Consider the following 12,312-nt stretch of genomic DNA (forward strand, 5'->3'; position numbering starts at 1 on the left):
TTTTATGCTTAGTTCACAAAATAACAAAGAACAAGCTGCACATATCGTTTTATCACAAATAAGTTTATTAATTATCACATCAACAGAAAAAAACTTTTCAACTACTTACAAAAAAGTTTGCTACATATTAAACAATTCATCAACATTTGTTAATTTAAGTTTTTGGAAAAAATATTTACCTCTTTGCTCGAATAATACGGTCACTTTTAATAAGTTACTACAAAAAATATTAACCAAGACTTTACAAAATCCTTTATTATTCAGTTTTTTCCAAAGTTTACTCTTTACAAAGAAAGGAGAAGATATCACAGAAGCAGCATCGGATTCTGCCATTTTCACTTTAGTTTCTACAATTAAAACATACTTTCCACAAAGTTATAACAAATTAACAACATCACATACTAATCATAAAACACATAATATGAACACTACTAACTCACAACTATTAGAAAAGTTTCTAGCCAAGGAAAATACCTCCACTGCATCTTTCCCACAATTTTTGAATGAATTTTTGGGATCTTTTCAAGGAGAAGCCCTAAACGATTTAGTTGCATTATTATTAGCAGAACTATTATCACCTGGTTCCCAAAATTTTTCGTCAACGATTTCTCAATGGTTGACTCCAGTTTCCAACGAACAAGCAACAACTATGGGTTTAACCATAAACAAAGCCTTTATTTTACTGGGAATAGACAATATCGATTGGATGAGAGTCTTCAATTTAATGTCCACCAAGTATTACCTAAATAAATCTGTATCTCCAACTGCGGCTTCGTTAAGTTCTTTATTTGCTTCTTTAAATAACGGAGATTTAATTAACAAGTTTTTCAAATGTGAGTGGTCTACTCAATTAAAACTTAATATTTCTTTGTTATTGCATAGCTGGCCCAAACAGCAAAGTTGCATTGATTTGTTAACCATAGATGGTATAAATTTGGTATCTCCAGGTAATGCATTCATCAATACTAAAAAATCGTTACTATTTTTATTGCCTGTTGCCTCTTTGGATTTAGAACTATTTTTGTTAAGAGAAGAATTGGCTGGTAGTGTCGTTATAAATCTATTCCATGAGTGTTTTATCGAGGATTTCAATTTGGCCCCAGAATATTTACTTTTAGCACTAACCAAAAATATAAAATATTTTAAATTGCTTATTGAAAATCAGTCTTTACTCGATGATTTGTTAATTGCATTGACTATTCAATCTTTTAATTTTAATTTTGATGTTTTCTCCTACGTAGTTAAAAATAATATTTCTAAACCGGTTTTAACTCATATTATAGCCCAATTATCTAGTAGGGAAACTACGGATATTAAAAAGCTAGTTCGATTTTTGCTTTCTTCGGCAGAAAATGGAGAAGAGGGGAAAGCTCATGATGCAAAGTTTTTCACCAGGTTATTAGAAACATCTCTACCATTAGAATATGCTTTAAGATTATGTCCTAGCGCTCTTAAATGTGGTTGGAATGGATTTAATGAGTTTTTAGAGAAAAAATTGAATATTGATTCTGCTTCCAGTATTTCTGGCTTGTTTGAAAATTTATCTTTTCAAGTTTCCATGGATATCAATGCACCATTTAGAGAAGATAAGTTGTTTGATTTGAAATCCTTGTATTTTATTTTAAATCTTTTAAATGAAACACCGCTTTCTGCTCAACAAAGAGCTACCTTTGAGGATATCAAATTTTCCTTGGTTATTACTTTCCCAAGACTAATCAATTATGGTTACGGTAAGGATAACGTTATTTTGGCTGGTGGTGAAAGTGTAGTTCCAATTTCAAAAGATGTTGAAAAGGAAATGCAAAATTACTTACAGAAAATGTACAAAAATGAAGTTTCCATCAAGCAATTAATTGATATTATGAGGGACCTGAAAGAAAGCGAGAATCCTAGAGACCAAGAGTTATTTTCTTCTATTATTCATGCAGTTATATCTGAATCCACATTTTATAAGGATTATCCGTTAGAAGCCTTGGCAACTACAAGTGTGTTAATGGGCTCCATGGTTTTGTTCCAGTTGGTTCGTGGATTTGTTTTAGATGTGGTTTTACAATTGATTTTAACGTTTGCCAGAGAAAATGTAAATTCCAAGATGTTTAAATTTGCTGTTCAAGCTTTGTACGCTTTTAAGATCCGATTATTGGAATTTCCCGGTTTTTGCAAAAAATTGGTTGATATGGCACCAGCATTACAAATGCATCCGCAACTATACGAACAGCTTTTGCAATCTGTTCAACAAGCTAGTTCGAATTCCTTGAAAACTGCAGAAAAACCATCACCTAGTGCAGAGGTTGTTAATGTCAAATTTTTTAATGTAACTGAACCTATTACTCAGATTGTACAGGAAAATCCGCCAAAAGATGTAGCTGAAAAAGTTCTTTTTGTTATAAATAATTTATCCGAAGACAATTTTGAGTCTAAGATTGGCACTTTAAGGAACATACTAGAACCAAAATACTTTTCTTGGTTTTCATTGTCCTTGGTTTCTCAGCGTGCAAAAACTGAGCCTAACTATCATGAGTTATATTCCAGAATTATTTTCTCTTTAAATCATATTTTATTGTATGAATATACGTTACAGACCACTTTTAAGCAGGTTTCCCATTTATTATCAATTAGGGACATTCAATCTACCGAGAAAAACCATATAAAAAACTTGGGTTTATGGTTGGGCTGTATCACTTTATCCAAGAACAGACCCATAATGTATAAGAATATTGCTTTTAGAGAGTTGCTACTTAATGCTTATAAAACAAAAAGATTGGATGTTATTGTTCCCTTTGTTTGTAAGGTATTACAGCAAGCTGCAAAGCCTGCTTGTTTATTTAATGTTCCAAATGCTTGGACGATTGGTATTTTATCTGTATTAGTTGAACTAAATGAAAAATCTAATTGGAAGTTAAGCTTAACTTTCGAGGTAGAGGTTTTATTAAAGGCTTTTAAATTAAAAGTTTCTGATATTAAACCTTCCAACTATTTGGATACTGAAAATTCTGATGATATTTTAGCTGGTTTAGTTACTGGACATGAAATTCCACCAAAATTTTCACAAATGGAACAAGCTTCTCAGTTATTTTTAATGCAACAATATCAGCAACAGTATTTAGTATTGCATCAAAGACAAATACAACAGCAGCAGCAGCAGCAACAGCAACAACAGCAACAACAACAGCAACAGCAACAACAACAACAACAACAACAACAACAACAACAACAACAACAACAACAACAACAACAACAACAAAGACTTATGAATAACAATGTAAATATTATTGGTGACAGAATGAGAAACCTAAATATTGAGCAAAAACCACAAATTATTCCCTCGAACGAAACACCGTTTGGAAACTTGATTGGTAATACCACTTTCGTCACTCATCCTGAGTTGAAACAATTTTTCCAAATGGCTATCGCTAAATCTGTCCGTGAGATTTTGGTACAGGTGGTTGAAAAAAGTTCTGGGATTGCAGTTATTACCACAACTTCTATTATTTTGAAGGATTTCGGTACAGAAGTTGATGAATTAAAACTAAAAACTGCTGCTTTTTCTATGGTTAGACAATTGGCTAAGCAATTATCCTATGTTACATCTGTTGATATTTTAAGGGATACTATACGTGCTACAACACAGACTTTGGCTGCCAATTGGATGAATCTACGCGGAGCTCAAGAAGAGTTAAATATGGCTATAAATGATAACATTGGGTTGGCTCTGTCACTAATTGAGAAAGCTTCTATGGATAAGGCAACACAGGATATTGGTGAAAGGTTGATGCAAGCAATTGCTATTCGTCGCTATCATAAGGAAAAACGTGCTGGTCAGCCCTTTGTTTCACCAAATTTTAATAATATCTCGGAATTATTACCTGAGCCATTAGGCTTGAAAAGCACTGGTATTACTCCTCAGCAAATGAGGATATATGAAGAATTCGGTAGGATGAATGGTGGCGGTTCCCTGATACAAAATTCCAATTCCAATGTACAAACACAGCAGCAGTACCCTGAAAATATGTCCAATGTTGCTGAACAGCATAATTTGACTGTTGATCAACAACATCAAAAAAATATATTGATGCAACAATTGAAACAGCAACAACAACAACAACAACAGCATGCTGCTGCTGCTCAACCTGTGCCCCAACAGCAACAGATACAAAATAGCAATGCTATGAGAACACCCACACAACAAGCCAATGCAACTATAATTAATCCTGTGATTAATGAAATTGATACTCAATTAAGGGTATGCGCTCAATTAATCGAAGCATTGACTAACTTTTGTACAGAGAACAGTAGCTGCAAATTTGATGACTTGCCAGCGGAGAAGAATTTGGCTCAAGATATTATATTAAAAATTCTAGCTATTTTGGTTAGATCCAAGCAGAGGGATTCTTTGGCTTTAAGTTTGTCTCAAGGTACCGTTAGTCGCTTATTCCAACTTTCAGAGCATCCATTAGCTATTGAATCCTTTACTAGATTGTTGGAAAAAATGTGTTTATTTTCAGTGGTGGCTAGAAAGGACGTGACGTGGTGGTTGGTTTATGCAATTGACCCAAGAAAATTCAGCGTACCTTGCATTAAAGCATTGGTCGATGCAAAATTAATTCAAACATCTGAATTGGATACACTACTCTCGTGTTTATTAACTGCTCCTTTGGAAGGATCTGTTAAGTTCGCGATTGAGTTAATCGATGCCTTTGTTTTGTCTGAAAATTCCACGCTAGTTAGAATGGATTTTATTAAAAGCTTGATTTTGTTACAAAATGTTAAAGAAGCTTCGGAATTTTTGAAGAAAATAGAAGACTCGACCATTTCCTTGGTTCCAGCCAAAACGGAAGTGAGCCGGACTGAATTGTTATGTTTGGTTTTTACTGAATGGATCACCTTGGTGCAAAAAATTGAGGTTGATCATTATATTGTTAAAGCCTTTATTAAACAATTAGTCGATACACATGTAATTGACACACACGAAAAATTTGTTGAATTTTTTGAGGCTTCTATTTCCTTGTCGGTTGATGCCTTTAAAGAAAGTGATCCAACAAGCGATGTTTTTGTTTCTATAGATGCGTTGGCCAAATTCTTTGTTCAATTATTAATTTATTTGGATTTTACCGAAGAGAGTAGAAAAGACTTTTCTTCTTTGGTTTTAACTACTTTTGTGTTGAATATGACTAATGATCATAAAGAAAATGGGAAAGATTTCAACGAACGACCATATTTCAGATTTTTATCCATTTTGCTGTGTGAATGGGAAAAATTAAGTTGTCACAATTTTATCAGGGTAAAGGATCAAACTTGCAGATGTGAATTGATTGAGTTTGACAAGGACTTTTATTCCATCTTTGCCAGCTTCATGCGTGTATATCAGCCATTAGCATTCCCTTGTTTCGCTTTTGCTTGGGTTACGTTATTATCTCATAGGATGGTGTTACCTGTCTTGTTGAGAATGAAGGAAGAAGGTGGCTGGGAGAAGTTGAATTTGTTATTTATTGACTTGTTTAGATTTATAGATTCATACTCCCGAGTTGGAGATGTTCCTGATTCCATTTCTGTTTTGTATAAGGGTTTGTTAAGGGTATTTTTAGGTGTTGCTAATGATGTTCCGGAATATTTTGTTGAAAACCATTATACTTTACTTAATAATTTACCCGCTTCTTATTTACAATTGAAGAACATTATTTTGAGTGCGTTCCCCAAGAAATTACAATTTCCAAACCCCTATAGCGCGGATATTGATATGGATGTGTTAGAAATATGCAAAAAAGTACCACAGGTTGCTTACGATCCCGTTCAAGATTTGGGTACGTTGAAAAAACCTGTTGATAGTTATTTGCGTATTCCATCTTCTTCGTTGATGAGAACCATTAATAGCAATGTTAATGCACTTAAGGATTTGAAAAAAGAACATGGTGTTGGTTTTGATGAAATCGCTGTAAACGTGAAATTGATCAATGCTATTGTTTTGCATATTGGTATTGAAGCTGCCACTGAAGCGTTGAATACCACTAAAAACGCTATTTTCAATAAGAATTCTTCTTATTTTACGTTATTATTGGGTTTAATTTCCAATGGGAGCCCTTCTGCTAAATATCATATAATTGAGGCTATAGTTTGTCAGTTAAGGTATCCAAACGCTCAGACCCATTTTTTCAATTTTGTGATTTGCACCATGTTTTTCACGGATTCATTGTGGGATGGCAATGGAGCAGAGGTACAAGAGTTGATTCTAAGATGCTTATTGGAAAAGTTGTTTGTTTTTAAACCACACCCATGGGGTGTAGTTGTTACATTCACAGATCTTTTGAAAAACAAGGATACCATGGAGTTACCCTTCATTAAGCAATCAAGTGAGATCCAAAGTGTTTTCAAAAGTTTAAGTAAGTTTATCTCCATGGCAAAAGTTGAAGTCGAAAAGTTGGACACCAAGAGTATTGTCAACAAAGATGGTGGTAACAACAGTAAAGAAACTGGAGCACAAGCTGTTTTGGCTTGATATTATATGTATTATGAGTAAGCTGAATTTTAATATGTGTATGTATATATATATATATTTCTTTAAATCAAAATGCATTAAAAAGAGAATACTATTAGATGGTGTTTTTGTGAATTGAAGAGAAAAGTGCTTTTTGTTACATTTTGTGGGTTGGACAGTGTACAGAAAACAGTGCAGATAGCACTTTATTGGTTACCCGGTTAGTTTTTTCTATTTTTTTTTTTGGCGGGGCATGGACAAAATTTGAGGTTATTATGAGCTTTCTACAGCCTTGATCTTTGTTCGACTTACTGTTAATTTATATCTTTTGTAATTCATCTTTGTCATATAGTATATATTACTATAAAAAACTATTAAAGTGGTATTTATTCTCTTCCTTTTTTCTTATCAAGCTGAAGGAAAGATAGAAAAAAAAAAAAAAAAAATAAATAAAATAAAATGAAGTTTAATATACTGAAATTGTTTTTAGAAAGCAATGAAAGAATAGATGAAAATGGAAATAAAATCAGAACAAACAGACCACCTAATACAGCATTTAGGCAACAAAGGTTAAAATCATGGCAACCTATTCTATCACCCCAATCCATGATACCATTTTTAGCCATAATTGCCATGATTTTTGCCCCCATTGGCGTAGCATTCTTAGTTAGTGCATTAAATGTTCAAAATTTTGTTATAGATTATAGTCATTGTGATACTTTGGCTAGTACAGATGATTTCCAAGTGATTTCCTCAAAATTATACCATTATAATTTCAAACAAAAAAATGTTATACAACCAAGTTGGAAGCTTCAAAGTACAGATGATAATTCAAAGACATGTCAAATAAAATTTTCGGTACCAAATAACATAAAGTCACCCTTATATGTATACTACCAATTGACTAATTTTTATCAAAACCATCGTAAGTATGTTCAATCTTATGATGCAGATCAATTAAAAGGTGTGGCTGTATCTCTTGATGAGTTGGATGATAATTGCAAGCCGTTGAAAAGTGCAAGCGATACAGAAGATAAGGGTGATGAAAAAATCATATATCCATGTGGGTTAATCGCTAATTCCTTGTTTAATGATACATTTAGTACAGTTTTTGAAAATGTAGATGACGATGGTAATAATAATAGCACAAAAAATTATAACTTGACAAATAAAAATATTGCATGGAAAAGTGACCAGAAATTATTCAAAAAAACACAGTATAATGCCTCTCAAATAATTCCTCCACCAAATTGGGCAGTCAAATATCCAGATGGTTATGTAGAAGGTAATATTCCAGATATTTCGACTTGGGAAGAGTTCCAAGTATGGATGAGGACTGCAGGATTACCTACATTTTACAAATTGGTTATGAAAAATGAAAAGGACACATTGCACAAGGGTGTTTACACAATAGATATAGGCTTAAATTATCCAGTGGAGATATTTGGAGGTAAGAAATCATTGGTGATTACCACTAACAGTATTATTGGGGGTAGAAATTTGAGTTTAGGAATTGTATACATTATTGTCGCTGGGGTGTGCATTATTTTTGGAATAATATTTTTGTTGAAGGTTATAATAAAACCTAGAAAGTTAGGGGATCATTCATACTTGAATTTTGATGATGGGTTAGAAAACAGTTCCGAACAGGCAGATAAGTTAAATCAGCAATTGACACCATTGAGGGAAATTATGTAGGATGTTTTCGATTTGTTTTTGTATATAAGATTTTTTTTTTTAATTCTCGACTTTTTTTTTTTTTTTTTTTTTTTTTTTTTTCTGTATTAAGAAAGACCAAAACGGCAAACATCTGTACCTTTTGTACCTTAAGTTTTTATTAATTTCTTTGTTTAAAAAATAACGTAAAAGAAAAAAAAAATCACAAGGTGGTTTCCATTTGATAATTCTTTCAAAACATTTTCATTGTTACTACTATCAATTTCTTGACTTTTTAAACTCAAGTTACATACATATATATCATAAAGGTATAGCTAGTGGTAAGAAGAAACGAAAATGTCTATGTCTAAAAGGCTTTTAAGAGAAATAAGCTCTGTTAAGGAAGATCCAAATGCTCATATAACTTTACAATTTGTAAACGAAAGTGACATTCATCATTTAAAAGGTACATTTCTGGGACCTCCAGGTACACCATATGAAGGAGGTAAATTTATTGTTGATATTAAAGTTCCATCAGATTACCCATTTAAACCACCCATTATGAAATTTGATACAAAAGTATATCATCCAAATATTTCTTCCGTTACTGGAGCTATTTGTTTAGATATTTTAAAAAATGCTTGGTCACCAGTTATAACTTTAAAGTCTGCTTTGATATCTTTGCAAGCATTATTACAATCACCTGAACCAAATGATCCACAAGATGCAGAAGTTGCTAGACACTATTTGTCAGATAAAGAATCATTTAATAAAACAGCAGCTTTATGGACAAGAACTTATGCACCAAACGATGAAGTGCAAACCAACACCGGGAATGTAACAGCAGCAACAGACCCTTGCGAAATGTTTGGCATTGAGAAAAATTTGGTTGACACTTTATGTTCCAATGGTTTTGCTAAAGATTCTGTTATTGAAGTTTTGAGAAGATATGGTGTAAAGAAAAGTTCGCAGGTTAACAACGAATTAATGAATAAAATAATAGATGATTTATTAAAGAATTAGGTTTCTATGCAGCATTTATTTCTTTTAAAAAAAAAAAAAAAAAAAAAAAAAAAAAAAAAAAAAAGGAAAAATTAATTACTATTATTAGTTGAGGGTTATTCATTATATATATACATATATTATCATTATTATTATTATTATTATTGTTATATATAGTTTAAATTTGATACTAAAAGAAGTTTGCTCCGTATTAAAAAAAAAAAAGAAAGATAAAAATTTTATTATTATTATTATTATTATAACTCAGAGACCCTAAAAATAAAATTTTAATATGAAAAAATCCGAAAGAAAATAAAGTCCTACTTAAAAGATAAAATCTTACAACACTGGCACCATTTATTAATTGCCAAACTTATAATGGGTATATAAATGTTTTGTTTTCAAGATCAGTTAAATCTAAAGTAGCAACCTCAACCTTGACTTTATTACCACTTTCATCAACGACATAACCAATTTTCTCCTTATGCTCATCAATATTGGCTAATCTTTCTTTATTTCTTTTATTCAATATAAACCAGATAATTAAAGCTAGTAAAGGAGCCAAAAAAAAGGACAGGACAATTTGAACAATCCAAGCAGGAATATAACGTGGGCTGTCTCTAGATTGCCATAATTGTGGTGAAATAATGTTTGCAACCCCATACCAAAACATAACCATTGCATTCCTCGTAATTCTTTTAGTGTACCCGGAACATGAGGTTATATTCCAACTAAACATCAAAATCCATGGAATACCAAATAATGGACTAGCCAAACATAACATTGCCAATAATGCAATTTTCTTATCCCAAGAAATACTGACCAAAGCAATGGAGGCAGCAAAAGATGGAACAGTCCAGAAAACTACAGAAAAAGCAGTGTAGTTCTTTTTATAAAATAAAAAGGTACTGGCTATAAACGCACAAACAGCTGCAAAACCACCACTGGCAACAGAAACCAAAGTAGAATCTAAATTGGTAATCCTACCAATACCTTCAAATAACAAGTTTTGTTGGTAAGGTAAGTTATTGGCCAATTGTTGTAGTAAAAAAAATCCACAAAACAACCAAGAGACCGGATCTTTGAAAGCCTCTAGAATCTGGTACTTCTTAATAAATTTTTGTTCAATAGACGCATTTGTAGAAGACTGAACTCTTCTAATAACCCACACCTTTTCCTCTGTCTTTAAAAATCTGGCATCGGTAGGATTATTTGGATATATCCATAAAACAACCAAACACATTATGAATGTGCACCCACCAATGGTAATCATAAACAACTTCCAGATATGAACATGCGAATGTGTAGCATTCAACAACCCATAGGCAATAAACCCAACCGGGATGGTAACACCCAAACAGGTGGAGTAGAAAATCGGAGCAGTAGCAGCTTTTTCATCATTAGTCAAGAATTGACCCATGGTAATGTTCATCACAGGGACAGCAATAGATTCAACAAATCCCAAGAAAAACCTAATCGCATACAAACCTTGGTGGTTGTAAACCGTACAATGCAAAAAAATTAAAACAGTCCATAAAGCGGTTAAAATAGTCATAACACGGCCAATTGGAAATTTCTGAACAAATAATAAGTTCGTCTGTCCTATAATGTACCCGACATAAAATAGTGTGTTAGAATTATTGTACATGTTCTGATCTAAACCGATATCGGTCCACATTTCAAAAATAGAAGCATAAGAAGCAGTTGCTTTGTCTGCGTATAGCAGTAAATCCAAAGTAGCTGTTAACCCAACTACAATCCACATAACTTTACGCCTTAGTTTTTTTTCTTGTACAGGAGTAATAGGCGGCGTTAGCTCGTCATTTTCCTCCATAAATTTAAAGGTAGCATCTGCATCATTTGAACTCTTGACTTTGTATTCACCTTCATCATTGAAAAAATTGTTGAGAAACCCTGCAAAACCATTTTTGGGTTTTTCTTGTTTGAGCTCGTGACTGCTGGACTCTATATCACTGAGGGCCAGTACAACATTGTTTTCTTTTTCTGCCATGTCAATGTCTTCAGCACTTGATGAGGAATCGTTTTTGTCAATAATTTCTAATTTATTATCTGACATTTTTATATAGGATGTATATGTGTAATTGCACTTTACTGTTTTGTTTCCTTTTGTTTCTTACTCTTTATAGTTGATATTTATAATATTGATGGCAAGAGAGGAAGATAAAAGTAAAAACTACCAACTTGCAGAAGTAGAGTAGAAAAAAAAAAATTTTTATAAAAGGGAAAAAAAAAAAAAAAGGATATAGAATTCATCTGAGTTTATATATTGTTGGATATGTTTTTATACTTTTGGTTTGAATGACTTTCAATTATTAATTTGTTTGTAACAGAAAAAAAAAAAGAGGTAAATTTTAAAATATTGATGCTATAAGGATTCGACAAAGTTTTCTCATTTCTTCACACTTTTGGTCTACGTTGTTTTATCTCTATTCTGTCCCACTAAAATCCAAATTATTGATTGCTACGTACAAAAGTCGGATCTATTGTTGGAAAAATGCAATCTCGAATCTTAAGGGGAATGTCCGTGCATAAGATCTAGATAACTAAAATATAAAAGGAGCATTTTGCCAGTGTTAAATAAAATATAATTAGTAATATTATATATCCCTATTTACAGCTGTGGTGGTGGTGGTAAAATAGATTGATAATCCATCCACAGTTATCTTTTTTTTTTATCACTCAGAATTCAACCTACAACTCTAATACATCCTACGTGTTTTTCTATGTTTTTTAATCAAGTTCTTTCCTCACCGCAAAAAAAAACATTGCACGTGCAATTATCCATCGCTTATAAGATCGTATTAAGGATGGTTCCAAATAACCGTTACATCTAATTCAATATGTAACAAAAAAAGGAACTTTCTCTTTTTTTTTTTTTTTTTTTTTTTTCCCCATTTTTACCTGGGATAATGTGATAGAAAAGCTTGATATCTATCAACCAAACCATAAAATACAGTATTTAATAAGGAAGAAAAAAAAAAAAAATATGAATTTTAACCCTTGTTTAGATAAATAATGTACAGCCCCATATGTAGCTTAAGAGATAACAAATCGGCTTTATGATTAGATAATCAAAAGAAGAAGGTGTTATAAAATATATCTAAATGATTAATTCGGTTTGGCTTTCTTATCTAATCATCGTCTATAAATGACAGTTAAAC

At 32.1% G+C, this 12,312-nt stretch overlaps 4 protein-coding genes across 4 annotated transcripts; 3 read left to right on the top strand and 1 right to left on the bottom strand.

Annotated features, from left to right (window-relative positions):
* Positions 1 to 4: 4 nt before the first annotated feature.
* Positions 5 to 6,493, top strand: CDC39 (CCR4-NOT core subunit CDC39; the record flags this gene model as incomplete). Its single annotated transcript, XM_046078296.1, has 1 exon — positions 5 to 6,493. One exon carries the CDS (start codon positions 5 to 7, stop codon positions 6,491 to 6,493), a length of 6,489 nt encoding a protein of 2,162 aa, XP_045934702.1.
* Positions 6,494 to 6,931: 438 nt separating this feature from the next.
* On the top strand, positions 6,932 to 8,170 carry SCDLUD_003775 (CDC50/LEM3 family protein; the record flags this gene model as incomplete). The annotated part of the gene is made up of 1 exon (XM_046078297.1): positions 6,932 to 8,170. One exon carries the CDS (start codon positions 6,932 to 6,934, stop codon positions 8,168 to 8,170), a length of 1,239 nt encoding a protein of 412 aa, XP_045934703.1.
* A 315-nt stretch (positions 8,171 to 8,485) lies between these two features.
* On the top strand, positions 8,486 to 9,151 carry UBC1 (E2 ubiquitin-conjugating protein UBC1; the record flags this gene model as incomplete). The annotated part of the gene is made up of 1 exon (XM_046078298.1): positions 8,486 to 9,151. One exon carries the CDS (start codon positions 8,486 to 8,488, stop codon positions 9,149 to 9,151), a length of 666 nt encoding a protein of 221 aa, XP_045934704.1.
* Positions 9,152 to 9,503: 352 nt separating this feature from the next.
* Positions 9,504 to 11,207, bottom strand: YCT1 (Yct1p; the record flags this gene model as incomplete). The annotated part of the gene is made up of 1 exon (XM_046078299.1): positions 9,504 to 11,207. One exon carries the CDS (start codon positions 11,205 to 11,207, stop codon positions 9,504 to 9,506), a length of 1,704 nt encoding a protein of 567 aa, XP_045934705.1.
* Between the last annotated feature and the right edge of the window lie 1,105 nt (positions 11,208 to 12,312).

The sequence above is a fragment of the Saccharomycodes ludwigii genome, chromosome IV (assembly GCF_020623625.1).
Source record: "Saccharomycodes ludwigii strain NBRC 1722 chromosome IV, whole genome shotgun sequence".
In the NCBI taxonomy this organism is placed as follows: Eukaryota; Fungi; Ascomycota; class Saccharomycetes; order Saccharomycodales; family Saccharomycodaceae; genus Saccharomycodes; species Saccharomycodes ludwigii.